This window comes from Capra hircus, chromosome 6, assembly GCF_001704415.2.
Source record: "Capra hircus breed San Clemente chromosome 6, ASM170441v1, whole genome shotgun sequence".
NCBI classification, from domain to species: Eukaryota; Metazoa; Chordata; class Mammalia; order Artiodactyla; family Bovidae; genus Capra; species Capra hircus.
In genome coordinates this window covers 33,554,219-33,570,449 of record NC_030813.1, presented here as the reverse complement: position 1 = coordinate 33,570,449, position 16,231 = coordinate 33,554,219, and the positions used below count along the sequence as shown (strand labels likewise).

The window sequence follows — 16,231 nt, the reverse complement described above, 5'->3', positions numbered from 1 at the left end:
AACATGGATGAACCTAGAGATTATCATAATAAATGAAGTAAACCGCAGAGAAATATGTACAATATCCCTTATATGTGGAATCTAAAATAAAACACAAATGAACATTTTTTATGGAACAGAAGCAGATTCACAGATACAGAGAACAGATTTGTGGTTGTCAAGGTGGGGAGAGAGGTGAGGAAGGGAAGGATTGGGAGTTTGGGATTAGAAGGTACAAACTATTCTATATAGGATTTATTTAAACAATAATGTCCTACTGTTCAGCACAGGAGCCTATATTCAATATCCTGTGATAAAACAGGAGAAAAGAATATGAAAAAAGAATATGTATAATAATTAATTTGTTATACAGCATAAATTAATACAACATTGTTAACCTACTATATTTCAGTAAAATTTTAAATAAAAGAGTGCTATCTAATATGTGCCAGATATTGGGCATCTGCCTATCTAAACAAGAGATTAATTTTTCATGTTGTGGTTAAACCACAGTAACTGTCCACTATTTTGCATTCCTATGCAAACACATAAAAATTATTCCCTATTCCTTTCCCTTAGACATATAAAATTAGCTTAAACACTCACTTAGTCTTTTATTTAGAAATCACTTCTCTGGAATATCAGTTGTGCAGAATTATACTTTTTTAGGTTTCTTCTGAATTGAATCCTTAATCATTCACCCTTATTGCTACTATAAGCAGCGATTGTTTGAAATTCTCATTTAAATAAACATTTTACTAAAAAGAATTATTCACACTGAATGGGTTACAATACACACATATTAGTTCTAAAGACAACTCATTGTTGTTCTTCAGAATTTTGTTCTTTCCATTTAGTTATAAACAGAACAGCCCTACTGGCTTGTGGGAAAGCTGTTGCATGCTTTCACTTTTCTCAGGTGAAGTTGATGCCTTGGTCTTTCTCTCTCAGGAACCAGGCCTTTAGCTGACTTTATTAACATTCACGTTGCTTATCTTATGCATGTCCTCTAACCCTGGTTGAATCCTACATGCCCACCAGGAGGATTTAGTTTCCCCTAAGGAATTTAGGAGTGAGACTGAGCCAGAAGAAGTAATTTAACTCCAACAATTTCCTCTTGGTAATTTGTGGTATCTGAAAAAAGTAGGTCTTGTCTGCCAGAACCTTTGCATGTTTCTTTTTGGTTATTACTTCAACTTATGACAAAGCTTCTTGCTTGCAAAGCAGTAACTACTTCTCTATACAATCTCTCTGTGGTAGAGTGTTTCTAGACCTTTAAGAAAAACTCTTCTTTATCACCGAAAACAGATTCCACATCTAAGGGTAAAAACAGATGCAGCAATGTGCCAACACTTCTGCAGAGAAATGTCCTGTATTTATAACTGCTTTAAAAATCCTATTCCTCAGTGATGACAGGAAAAGGACAGTTGTTTTTAATAAATATGGCTTGAATTTATACTGACATTTAAGTGATTGTTATTGACAAAGAGACACATTTCAGGTCTACCGATTTACCCCATGCTAATATATTATGTAGTGAAAAATCAAAATTTGCTTTTTAAGTAGTTCATGACATTCCATTAGCATTCCTCCATGTGGAGAAAGTTATTTTTTAAGACAAAACCTTTGGATTTTATGCATCATGCTGTGTTTTTTATTGTTATTGTTGAGCAAGATTTATATTTATACATATTTCCAGTGTTTATTAGTACATTGTATTGGGTTAATAAATGAGTTAATATTTTTTTAAATTGTGAATTGTAAAGGCCCAGAAGAGTGTCTAGTGTGTAATAAGTATTATATGTGTTTGTGAAGTAAAAATTACAAAAGCTTAATTTCACTTTCCTAGTGGCTGTAAATGATTTTTTTTTTAAGGATAGTAGTATATGTATATGACTTTTATTTTCAGAGATACTGCATTGGTCACTTTTATTTGCCTGATTTAGAGAAGCATTATTGCTCAGGCAAGTAATTCTCAGCTGGGGACAGTGATACCTTTCAGGAGACACTTGGCACTGTCTGGAGACATTTCTGTTTGCTATGACTGAGTGCAGGTGCATCTGGCACCGACAGGCAGAGGCAAAGGATGGTGATAAGCAGCCTGTAATCCACTGGGCAGTCCCCTACAGCAAAAAAATATAATCCCCAATGTAAATAGTGCTGAGGCTGAGAAACCCATGGCTTAGAGCTTGAGTTCTAATTCACATCATGCTACTCACTAAATCCTGGAATCCTGGTAGGATTGATGTGTAAGTGCCTCAGTTTCTTTGTCATTAAATGGGTATAATAAAATAATAGAAAGTTATTAATATATGAAACATAGCACATAACTTGGCACATTCCAAATGGTCACTTAATCTTAGCTATTATTATAAATAAGATCTGAGGTAAAGTGATTTATCTGCTATCTAATCATTTTTCTAAATCTAATTATCTGCTCTCTCAAGTTTAGTATATTTAAGAATTCTTTCCTACCTCAGATCTTTTCACTATCAGGCATCAATAGACAACTAGGTCTTAAAACATTTATCACTGCCTTACTGCATTTTTGTTGTTGTTGTACATTAATTTTGTTCTGTCTTGTCCAAGATTCAAGGCTTCCTTAGAATTTCATAAAGGCAAATAATGCTTTCTCAAGAATGTGAATCCTACAATTGTCTTTTCCTTGGCTTCATTTTAATTCACTATATACAACTCAGTTCTTTAATAGACTCAGGGTTAAGTCAACTGTGGACTTCATTAAAACTAAATTAGAAACTAGTGTGATGGAGTTTTACCAAGAAAGATTTTCGTCTCCTTAAAGAGTAGAGTCCATAGATAGTGGTACAGCATTTATTTGGAACACTATAGAACCCATCCTCTGAAAGCTGGACAAGAGAGTTTCCTTTAAGGTGCATGCATCAGTGGGAAGGGGACTACGTACGGAATGTGTTAAGTGTTAGTCACTCAGTTGTGCCTGACTCTGCAACCCCAAGGACTGCAGCCCAGCAGGCTCCTCTGTCCATGGGATTTTCAAGGCAAGGATACTGGAGTGGTTTGCCATTTCCTTATCCAATGTACAGAATACTCCTTTTAATTCTTCTCTAAAATGTGTCACAATGTTGATTTATCCTTAATTTAAGAGAACTTATAAACATTACTAAAGAAAGGATGTGACAGAGGTCTCTATGTCTGTCTCTAGGGATTAATGAATAGAAAGAAAAAAATAGTGAAGATGAAGTTTACATTGAAGACACAATGAGGAAACTCAGTACACACCATTAAAGGTGTTGAATTATTCCAGTTTGTATTTTAGAAGCAAATTTGCTCACACTTTGGGTAAAAAGGGATTTACAGACAAAATTTTTTTCATTACTGTATATTTACAGTAATGAAAATGGAGATTGTTACAATTAACTTATTTACAGATTTTGATAGTTTACTCAATGAGCAATAATATTGTACATGTCTTTAGTCAAAGCACTCTTCATATATGTAACCATATTTTACAGTAAATAGAGATGGCTTCTTGATATCACTGTATTAAAAGTTTATATTATTCTGCCTGTAGACTTATGTATTGATACATTTTAGTAATTAAGAGAATATATTACTGTAGAGTGTTCTGTCATTTATTCTGCTGCCTCAACTCATGCCTTCGTCATTTATTTTCTGCACTAATGAAGTGACCTGTTCTATTAATCTGCAAGATACAGGACCTGTGTCAAATGGGGTCTCAGTCATCTGTTGTATCTGTATCTTAAGAAACATTGCTACCACTACTCAAGCATCAAAATTTATTCTTTTTATAAATTGAACTAGATTCTGATAATTCTTTTTATTTCTGAATCCAAAATGTTTGCGTAAATGAAAGATAAAGACCTTGAGTTAAAGAGATTTTATTGGGAGTATTTCCATAACCCAGCTTTTGGCTAAGGAAATGTCTCTATGTGTCATGTTGACACATGGAGAAGAGAGATTAAGAAGTACTGCTGTGCAATAACTCCTTTTTAATTCATTTTCTACAGTAGTGAAAAAACGTACTGCAAGAGATTTTTTTCCAGTTGCTTTGATATCCAGTGCTTTAGATATGATGTCATGTTGCCTTTGTGGCTATGAAAGGTGTTTATTTCTTCCAGGTATATTTTATAGTAACATATATGTCTTGCTTTTTATTGGGGAAAGTACAACTAAAGGGGAGGTGAAGCTACAAAAACATCCCTGAAAAGTTGACATTCCCCACTACTTTCAAGAAAGGAGGCAAAATATATACTACCAGTGCTTGGTAGTTTATGATTCAGGTAATATATCAATTCATAAAGATCAAAGTAATCAACTCATCTACTAGAGAAAAGTGCCAAGAGAAAGAAAATTTCATATTAGATGTGTTTTTCCTTACTGATAAAACCTATGATTGTCACTCTGGACTATGTAATTATCAGAGAGTTACTGGTAAATGCCAGGCACTATTGGGAGCAGTGGATTCAGCATAAAAGAAAGCGAGCAATGTCCCGGACCTTATGAAACTTTTATTTTAGTTGGCTTGGGTGTAGAAGTAAGTAGGCATCAAAGTGTCTATTCTTGAATGTAACACATACAGTATTCTTCATTGTATGTTTTACTTCCCTGATTGAGAAGCTCATTAGTAGGAAACCATAAACCTTATTCAGGAGGCAAGTTCTCAGTATCAGCTACCCAAGAGTTACTCCTGCTACAAGAACTCTGAGCAGTGATAATTTGGGCTCACTTTAACATACTTTCATATGCATATGTTATTTACATTCAAATTATGTTATTTTCAGTAACCTTTATGATTTGTTAAAATACTCTTTAATATTAACAATTTTTCTAATTAATAACTTTTTTCTAGCTAGTTATTAGGAATTATTTCAAGTATTTATTTTTGTTCAGGAAAAATTCTAGTTGTAAAACAATATTTTGAGTTAAGTAGAGAACATTTACAGAAAAATATATCTTAAAATCAAATAAAATAATCAGTCATGTGCTAAGTTTTAATCTCTGTGATAAATTAGGAAGTATTTGCCTGATAACATTTTGGCAATTACTAGTATAGGTCACACACATGAAAACAAATTCAGAAAAAATTAATTTCTGATTGAAACATGACTCCCCCTCCTTGTTAATTCTATCATTGTTACATCCTGTCTCAGTGAAAATTGGGCTATGCACATGGGCATAATTACTGTATGTCCATTTTGTATCAGAAATCAGCCAATGTTTAAATGTAATAAAACCCCCTAAAATCAGGATAAATCTTACAGTTAATGCTTTCAACCATGTTGCAGTGGAGTACATGTGGATTTTTATCATAGCTTCGTATTGTCCTTTCTTCGATGCAGTTATATGCAGTGTTTGCACTACATATATTAAATTACCAATAATATTTTCAAAAAGTTTTTACTATGATTTGATTTTATAGCAAATATTATTTTGTATGTAACTGTTATTAGTGAAAAAATGTAATATTATTACCTTCACTTCCATATTCTCTCTACATTAAAAACCAAATGCTTTATCAAAAGAAAGAATATACTCACACATAAATGAAGCTGTATCATTGAGACAAATGCAAAAGGACTATCCATCAAGCCTAAGAAAGGAAAGTGGAGAAAGAAGAAATTGGAATGAGAGGCTGGTGTGACTGGTGAATGGATCACACCATTGATAAAGAAGGAGAGTCGTTTTTGTTTGTTCTTAATTAGCATCATAAGATTTTTCTTTCTTAGTGGTATGTAAAATCATGTGTTTTAAAATCAGTCACCGTGAATTCAGTGAAGTGCAGATCGTATGCTCCACTGATGAAACGAGAAGAAAAAAATACAGGGAAGTAAAGAACAGATTTTAATATAACTTCAATATTGACTTATTAATCACTAAATTTGCCATCCATTCATCTTCTATTATGAACTCTAAGGAAAGGTAATAAAATAACTGTTTGAGAACTAAATTGTCTAAAACTTAACATAATTATATTAGCTTGTAGAAATTTAATTCTGCTTTTGCAAAAGATGTGGCTAGGTATATGCACTACAAGCTCCCTCTGGGCAGCATGATCCCTCTGAATCACTGCAGCCAAGTGTGTGTGTATGTGTGTGTGCACCAAAACACACTTGGCATTAAGGGGATCTTTCCTGTGTTTGTCTACACAGAATAAACTATATACTTAAAAATGTGGGCTTTTAGAACTGGGATAAAATTGAATAAATTTTAGACTTTCTTCAGTATCTAATCTTTGACTTCCATTTTTGTCATTTCTTTCCATAGGCTCAGAAACAATGCCCAGAAAAATTAATTTGTTCATCAAAGTTCACACAGTTCGATAGCAACATACACAAGATTACAGTCTTTCACTGAAGGTTCAGGGTTCTTTCCATTATGCCTAATTATACCATGACAAACACACACATACTTTCACAACTAAACCCTTCATTTTCTCAGTTGGTAAAAAAGTTAGCATTCAAGTAAGTTCCTTTCAAAAAAAAAAAAAAAAAAGCCTGTTCATTTGTGGTTACACCCCTTTCCCAGAGATTACCAATGTCCAATAACTTGTTGATACAAGAGTATAAGGTTCACAACCACTTGCTTAAATTGGAGACAACTCTGAGGAGTCATCCTAGCTTCAGCTCTTCCTCTGGGATTACCTGAGATAGATTAATTGCATAGAGTTTAACTTCTGCCTCTGCAGACCCTGCTTTCTTCATTACCCAACAGGGACTCTACTTACTTTTGTTGCTCTCATCAAGATAACTATTCTTCAGATGTAATATTAGGTATTTTATACAAGGTAGTTCATTGAATCTTAACAATAATTCTGTACACAAATACAGGTTTGAAGATAAATCTTTCTTTCACAGATGAGGTAACTGAAGATTTGGGAAAGACAAGTGACTTGCCATGGTCACTTAGCTAGAAACTGATTCTGGTTGACTTTCCCATTAGACTTCAAAGCTGCCTAAATGGAGGAGCTGGTTCTCTTATGAACAGTGCCATTTCCCATTATGTAATGTAGAACCTTGCTCTCAGTAGAGGTCAGTAAATATTTATCAGATCAGCAGAGGAACACTTCTATGTCTGACCACAAATTCATGCCATTAGCCCCTGAGCTGTGCAATTGCCCATGTACATCATGAGCCCTGGACTTAATGATGAACATCTCAAGAACTAAAAAGAAAAAAAGAAAGTCTAAGGTGTCAAAAGCAAATTATGTTTTTGTTTTTTTTTTTTGAAAAAAGGAATGGATGATTTAAATATGTTTTTTAAGAAATTGAAAGGTCATTCATTTTGTTTCTGTTTATGGTAGATGCTCATGTACCTTGTAGGTATCAGAATTTATACCAGAGAAGGAGCACTGAAGCTGCCTGTGGGATTGACTTATTTGATCCCTTTCAGTACATCTTATTAAAACTGCATATTCAATTTAATGTAATATCCCAGGAGGGTTAAAATGACCACATAAAGAAAATGATGAACATTTCCCCAAATGAAATGTTAAAGTAATGGAAAAGAAGTTTCCACTCCTCAACTTTCATGGGCAGGCAGGCAGGCAGTCAATCAGTTCAGTTGCTCAGCTGTGTCCAACTCTTTGCGACCTCGTGGACTGCAGTACTCCAGGCCTCCCTGTCCATCACTAACTCCCAGAGTTGTTTAATCAAACTCATGTTCATTGAGTCAGTGATGCCATCCATCATCTCATCTTCTGTCATCCCCTTCTCCTCCTGCCTTTAATCTTTCCCAGCATCAGAGTCTTTTCCAATAAGTCAGTTCTTCGCATCAGCTAAAGATATATAAATTGGAATATTTTTATAATGAATTTAACATTGTCTCTTTTTTTCTGAAACAAACTGTTTTTCTCAGAGTATTTTACTCCCATGGTTTTTCTAACATTTGGATGTGATAATAAGCATGGTGTTTGAAGAACTGTCAATCAGTAAGTGATTCTATGGTTAAGTAAGCTAAGCATCTTATAGAAGTCAAGTCACATAGATGAAGAGAAAATAAAATCTCACATTTCTATGTTGGTCCAAACAACTGCATTATGGAAAAGAGACAAGAAAAAGCCAAAATTTTTTATGAAAAATGAATCAAAATATTTCATTTTCTTACTCCCAAGAAAAGTTCCAAAACATCTTCTGTAAGTCATACAATGCTTCCTTCAAACAACCAGATAGCCAGCCTATGTTTACTGCAAATCAATGGAAGAGTTAAAATGGCAAATTAGAAGTAATGGAGAGGATCTAAGTTAGCACAAATCAAAAACTGCAAACTTAAAAATTTTTTTTAAGATACGATTAGCAAAATGTCTCAATCTGAAATCCCTAAGTATAAGGACACCTGTTAAGATCCCCTAATAGACCTCAGTTTTACAAAAAATTTTGGAGGTTCATCACAGTAACAATAATGTAGAAGCACCAATTTAAGTTATAGTGCGGTTCTGCATGAAATTTATTTTAGACAAATGTGATACATTTTAGAAATATTCCCATGGGAATACTGGGAGAGAGAATGAATTAGTGTTTAATCAAGCAGACTGTAATCCTACACTATCTGTAGAATATTAACTCACTGTGCTTCAGTTTTCTAGTCTGTATGATGGAAACTAACAGAAACTACCTCAAAAGACTCTTGTGAGGGATATATATGTAAGGGCAGGAGAAAAATGCTTGTCATATAATACATCCTCTGTAAACATATCAAGCAGAGAAAATTTTTCAGCAAATATTTATTAAATGCTTAATATATACCAGAGAATTGGATCAGGAGGCTTAGACCGGATATAGGAGAAGCAGTTGAGCTGAGGTTCCCTCTTTGTGGTGTATCAGCAAGGACTGAATTACAGGATATATGAGGAAAAACAGAAAGCAAAGGTGATTTATAGGTATTGGCCTGATAATGATACCATTATTGAGAAGGAGAATTTTGGGTTAAGAATAAGGTGCAGAGTCAAGATCAAGTTTGTGTGTGTGTGTGTGTGTCAGACTAGGAATGTTAATTAGCCAAAGTGATGATGTCTCAATAAGTAAATTAGGGCTCAAAGTAGAGATCAGGTTTGGAGAAATGGCTTTCTAGGGAACAATGAAAAGTTGAGTACCGAAAAATCATGCCATTTAGAGGTCAAGTACACAGAGATTTTCACTGGCCCTTCAGCATATTTTGTACTAGCCTATTGCCTTGGGCCCTATTTTCCTCTCTCAACTCTTTCTCCACTTTCCCCACCTTCTTTTAGCAACAATAAATCTTTCGTTTTTGCCACCAGAGCAGTAATCCAGCTAGTCAGTTTCTAGCTGAGTATATTTTCCTAAACGAAGACAGTGCTTTCTTCATGAGGAATTCTGGTGCCAGCTTGTAATCTTTGCTTCCCTTACCACATGATTTGATAAGCTATGTCTTATTCCTATCATTAGAGTATAAACTTCTTGTGAGAAGGAAGATGGATGTATACTCATGCACCCGATTTTGATTAATAAAATGCATCCAAAAGTCTAAATGAAACACATGCTGAGATTTCTTTTAACTGTTTTCTGTAGGTCATTGGAGTGACCTTTCATTAGTTTCTTAAATTTTTAGGTTATCACTCTGCTGATACAAATTATTATATTATATAACTCTAAAACACTGAGCACACACTCATATAAATATAGTATGTTAAATCCAGCAAAAGATGCAAAGCTTTATATATTGATGTTCATTACTTATTAAAATAACATGTATTCTCTGAGAAAACTGAATAAATTTAGGAAATTATGTAAACAAATTTCAAAATGCCTTTTTGTTCATCTCTGAAGAGAAATGAGCTATCAACGTGTTAAATGACATCAAGAAACCTTAGATGCATATTATTAAGTGAACAAAGTCAATCTGAAAAGACTACATACTGTATGATCCAAGTACAAAACATTCTGATAAAGCAAAACTGTGGAGATAGTGGTTGCCATTGGTGTGGGGAGAGATGAGTAGGCAGAACACAGGGGATTTTTCAGGTGGTGAAAATACTCTGTATGATAATATAATAATGATTATATGTCACTGTAAATATGTCCAAACTCATAGAATGTATTACTCCAAGAGTGGACCTTAAGGTAAGCTGTGAACTTTGGGTGATTATGATGTAAGTTCACCCTTGGTAAAAAGTAACACCATTATGTTGCTAATGAGGAAAGTTATGAATGTGATGAGGGCAAAGGGTGTATGAAAAATCTCTATACCTTCCTCTCAGTATTGTTGCCAACTTAAAACTGCTGTTTAAACAAGTATTTTAATAAATGATTCTTAGAGCCAAGATAATTAATAGTGGTTAAATCATTTATGTGACCACTATTTATAGTAGGATTGTCCTGGGAAATTTAATCTAATGGAAAAGAGAAGATAATTCTATTGGTGTTTTTCAAAGTCTGGTTGAAAACTTAGGGTTTTGGAAGCAAATGTGAAAACCACTCTGTATTCTGTGTGTATGCTGTGAAGGTACTTTTTTGAAGGCATCTTTTCTTTTCCATATCTTTACCACAGGCTACATATCGAAATCGAATTGTGAGCCAAAATCTCAACACAAGGGACAGAAAAATAATGCATACTCCCACCGAGGACCATTTTAGATACCCAGCGGCGGACCAGGCAAGCCCCTACAAAAGCAAGGCCTGCCAACTCCCCAGTTTATGTCTCAGCAGTCTTTTGAAGGACAAAGAACTAGTTGAAGTTATCAAACACTCAAGAGGAACTTATGAAACCCTCACAACAGAAGTCACCCAGAATGTACGGGCCACTGTAGGGCAGAACTCTATGAAGCCAGCAGCTAAGACGGAAGGGCTCGCCACGTTCGCAGAGAAACCAAAGGACCAAGCTGCTGCAGCCCGGCAGCATTCAACCTTTACAGGAAGGTTTGGACAGCCGCCAAGAGGGCCAATCTCTTTACACATGTACAGCAGGAAAAATGTTTTCCTCCATCACAATTTACACACAACTGAGCTGCAGACTCTGGGCCAGCAGGACGGGTAATGAAATCCCCCTATTCCTGTCTCTGGGTAGGATAAGATGGTTAGTGTTTCTCGTGCATAGCTCATGTTCATATTTTCATGTATTTCTTATTACTTTTTAGTTTTAGTTATAAACAAAGAATTGTACTTTTTTTTTTTTTTTTTTTTAGAATGAGGGTTCAAGCATGTGAATTGAATTAGGTTTAATAGCTTTGGAGACATTATCTATATGTAAAATAAATGAGACCATCTCGCTGTTTTATACAGGCCATGAAATTTATCTTTTATCTTCATCAGTCACTGATATGCATTGAAGTTTCAGAAGGTAATATCAAATAGCACTCTGTTCACTTAATGGTGTTACTGTGAAAATAGATGTGAGGAATAAATAGATAAAGGAATTGTAAGAAATTTTAAATTACATAGTTAATAGAAAGAGAAAAAGAGGGATCTTAAAGTCTTATATTTGGTAGTGTATTTATTTAAGAATGAAGCTTGCTTGCATGTAACCCAGAGATGCATTTGTCTCTCTATTACATACAGTCAAGCTTATCTTGCCATACGATTATGGGGGAAAATAGTTTTTCTTTTATCCTCTAAATGTTTAGTTCACACTAGTTCACAAAGGATTTCAGACTGAGTAATTGCTAGCCAAATAGAGGATGACAGCTCTGATCTTTGAAAAAATTTGCCTTTAGTTTTTGCTATTGATGTTGAAGTACTATGACATAAGACACTGAGGTGGGAATGTTGGCTAAATTTTGTCAAATGATGCAGAAAGCATGACATGCTACACTCTTTAAGTCACTGTCTTGGTTCTATCACCTTAGTTTTTTTACAATGTGAGGAAAGGAACACTCTAAGAAAATTATTTTACTTCACCTTCCTTGTATTAGTGTATTTTTCACTTAATTTTTTTATCTGTGTCCAGTTTTGCTTTATATACATTAACCCATATCAATGACCACATGATGAATTGAGGAACAGAAAGTCAGTTTCTTGGTAGCCCAGTTTACACTATTTTGTATACTCAGTCATCTAGACTTACAGGAAAAAGTAAAATATGTGGAAACTTTGGTGATTTGATCTTAGAAATAAATCTCTGACAGGAATACTGAACTCATTTGATGGCAAATATGTCTCTTTAACAAACAAGGTGTAATGTTTTATATGCAAATGCACATGAGATAAATAATTTCTTTATGTTTAATTAGTAGAGCTATATGAAGCTATATAAATAAATTAATAATTATTAAATGACCAGTAGGAATCAGGGCAGCAGTTTTCTTACACAAAGATAAAAGCTAATTACTGAATCCATAGTAGGCATAGTTTATGTAAATTGAAATTGTCATACCTACTGCATGATCTGAGTCCCTTGCACTCTAACAGACAGAATTCATGAAATGAATAAAGGGACTGGGATAGCCATTTTAGCATGGCATCTGACTAATCTGCTAAAATTAAAGCTATGCTGAAATGCATCTCCTAAAGCAGAAGTGTATTTGAGCTCTGGGGAAAAGGCATTAGATATCCCCTTGCTAGCTTTAACTATTAAATTCTGACCACTTTTCAAACTTTGATTAGAATTGATAAGAGTAAGGAGTTTAGTGGATACACTGTACTTATAATTTTGGTTTTCCAAAGGAGAACACATGTGCATCCAAGACAAATGTTTGCCAAATGTTTTCTTTCTTTGTGTATTTGTAATTCTGCCAAAAGAGAATAATGCACACTGCAGTCTGCTTGGCTTAATGACACTGCAATCTAAAATTCCCACTATACTTTACACGTTATAATAATTCATTCAGATAGGCATTTTGGGCTGAACAGTATTTATGAAATGATAGAAAAATTATGATTATTAATTGTGGAATTCAGCTTCATTTGTCCTGAAAGTTGGTGTGTGTTACTAGAGTATTTGAAGTCTGTAAATAAATTAGCACGGTAAAATAATCAAGGATTTTTTCCCAGGATATGGAAGAACTATGTATCACAAATAATGTTTTTGATTTGGACTTTTGGAGTTTATAGTTTTGCTTTCCTGGAAGATAGACTTTTGAATTATACTTTGTAAAAATAATAATCTATTTAAGAAAATCTGTCATTTAATAGACATTTTAAGAGATGTTTTAAATGCTAGTATTTTCTTGAAAAAACCTTTTTTAAAGCTGAAACATTCAAAAAGAAAACTTGGATTAAACAGTTCAATTTTAAAAGGAAGGATATTTTTTGGAAATAATCATCTTAAAGCTGTTTTGTATCAGTATTTTCAGCATTGTTATAATATTATTTGTAATACTAAGTGTAACTCAGGCCTGGAGAAGTTGTAAGCCCACTTGCTAATGTACATCAGTAACTGTAAAACAGGGGATCTTTGTAAGTTTCTCTTGTGTATATAGAGTACTCACATGGGCATTCTTTCAACAAATTGATTTCTTTGTACTAAAATCTCTAGTTTTCTAAGACAGTTCCATGTATAAAAATGATTTATACATTTCTCCAAGGCAGTACATATCCAAAGACATGACACCAGGGGGAAAAAGTGCTTGTTTTTCTGACGGAAGCAGTTGTTGTCTTTTCTTTCTTTTCCTGTTTCTTCTGTGCATGTGTATGTGTAGCTAAGCCTAAGTAACTCTGTAAAATTTCTGCTGCAGATTTTCTCCTCTGAATTTAGAATGTGTTTTAAAGGACACTTAAGAAGAGATATTCTTTGAGAAAAAGCTGTTTCCACCTGAAATAAACTGTCTTCGTTTTTTAAATTATTGGACCATGCAACTATATTTCTATGAACTCAGTGATTCTGTTCAAATAATTTTATATGCTAACACAGTCACAGCAAAATTATTCTCTCTCAAACTGTATTTTCTTATTTGAAGCGCCACAGTCTTTGTGCAGGTGACACCATGAAACTAGCTGTGGTGCTAAAGGTGGGCATCTATCAATATCAATATGCTCAGGGTGAGGACTTAGGGCCACACATCATTTGTTGTTTTTTTTTTTTTTTTACTGGTTGAGATATAAATAAAAGAGCCAGCCACTAGTCAGCAATAAACATTTGTAGATGTGCTCATATTTACTTAAAATGTTTACAAAGATTTTCCTAATTAATGTGGGTTGATGACCTGTGTTTCACACCTTGTATTTTCCAAGATTTCATCCTAGCCTGTTGTCATTAATTTTCTGAGTGTTACTGAATTCAAAGTAATTAATTGAATTCAAAGAAAACTTCACATTTTGTTTCACTGATCTCATGTGTGTTTCATAGGGATAATACTTCCCCTAAAAAGAGGTAAGATTTTCTTTTTATTATCATGTATTTAAGGACCACATCCCCAAGATAAGTGATTTTAGTCCACTAGTCCTCCCACGACCTTTCTTAGCCCCTTAGTTACTGATAGAATAGCAGGAGCAGTCTGGTGAGTACAGTTTCTCCACAATTATCCACATCCATTATCACCTTTCTCATTTTTAAGAAGTAATAACCCAGTGTTGTGGGTAAACTGGAATACTGCGTGTAGTCTTGTAAACTTTATTTTGTTCCACATTTCTACTTTCAAAACTTTAAATTCCAAATATCTATAGAAGCAGAAAGTGCTCCAAAATAGCACTTACAACTCCACTCAGTCACCATGCAGGTCAATGAGGAAAAAGAAAGGAAGATGACTGTTGAAGTGCAGTGTATGATTGCCCTTCTCATCCCTAAATCACACTCCTCATGACCTGAGACTTTTCCTTGGTGATATATCCGTTTAGCATTAATTCATTTATCCTAGTATTTTGATTGCATTCTGTGACTTGATTCTATTTAGGCCTTATTATCAGGTTTTTATTAATAGTATTTTTTTTTACCCCAAGAATTAATTCAATCAGAGATAAAATTTCTTTGATAATTTACTCCTCCTAGAACTGGAATTTTTTTCCCTTGTTCTTTTTCCATGTGCTAATTTTATCAATGCCAACACTAGGCTATGTACACACATAGCAGGGGTTATAGAAAATATGAACAATCTGGGTTCTTATAAAAAGCTGAATTGCACCATAGTATAAAAGAAAACAGCCAGCTACCAATCAACTAAACCAAGAATCCCACTTCTCAAACATTATACATTAGTTAAGCACTAGTCACTCAGTTGTATCCGACTTTTTGTGACTGCATGAACTGCAGCTCATCAGGCTCCTCTGTCCATGGGACTTCTCAGGCAAGAATAATGGAGTGGGTTGCCATACCCGTCTCCAGGGAATCTTCCAGACCCAGGGATTGAACCTGGGTCTCCTGTATTGGAGGCAAATTCTTTACCATGTAAGTCACCAGGGAAATATCCTAACATTATACATTAGCAGTGCCAAATTTTTTTTTTATATCTCAATTTGTGTCAAGTTCTTTTACCAATAGTTAAACCACAAGCATATATACCAATTATTTTTTTTTACAATAAATTTGATCTTGCTCAGAATCCACTTGCTCAGTACCAAGTAGTTTAGCCCAGAAGTATTTGTCAAAGACACCATTTTCCAGGTGTTTGTCCATGAAAAAAGAATGAAGGCAGTTCACTTCATTTCAGACCTGAAAAATTCCCATAGAAATTAAAACAATGAAAATTCTGAATACAGAGTGGGTTTCTTCCACCTAAGTAAGTAATCTAGAATGTGAGATCTCATGATTCCTTCTAGAGAATGTGTAGTATAGCCCCATTGACTTCACTAGTTTAATCTAACAAACATGCTTTTTCCCCCTGAAAACAAAATTGGAGACAAAGAGGTTTCCACATCTTATCAGCCTTTACAAAGATTAGCTCATTCCTTTGGTAAGCTCAGGTCATTGTTACAAAATGCCATAGACCGGGTGGCTTAACAATAGACATTTATTTCCCACAGCTTTAGAAACTAAGACAAAGTTGCCAGCTGGTTCAATCCTTGGTTTACAGAGAGCTATGTTCTTCTCCTGGAGGAGGAAATGGCAATCCACTGCAGTATTCACCAGGAGAATCCCATGAATAGTATGAAAAGACAAATATATATATATATATAACATCAGAAGAAGAGGGTCTACACCCCCAGGTCTGAAGGTCTCCAATATGCTTCTGGGGAAGAGCAGAGGACAATTACTCTTAATAATAGCTTTAGAAAGAATGAAGAAGCTGGGCCAAAGCAGAAACAATGCTCAGTTATGAATGTGTCTGGTGGTGAAAGTAAAGTCTTCTGTAAATAACAGTATTGCATAGGAACCTAGAATGTTAAGTCCATGAATCAAAGTAAACTGGATCTGGTCAAGCAAGAGATGG

At 34.3% G+C, this 16,231-nt stretch overlaps 1 protein-coding gene across 2 annotated transcripts in view; it reads left to right on the top strand.

The window, feature by feature from the left end:
• CCSER1 (coiled-coil serine rich protein 1) overlaps window positions 1-11,106 on the top strand; it is a 1,465,340-nt gene extending 1,454,234 nt beyond the window's left edge. For both annotated transcript variants that reach the window (XM_018049307.1, XM_018049308.1), the window contains exon 11: window positions 10,483-11,106. In XM_018049307.1, coding sequence (XP_017904796.1) covers window positions 10,483-10,968 — 486 coding nt within the window. In that variant the 3' untranslated portion in view covers window positions 10,969-11,106. The remainder of the gene's footprint in view (window positions 1-10,482) is intronic.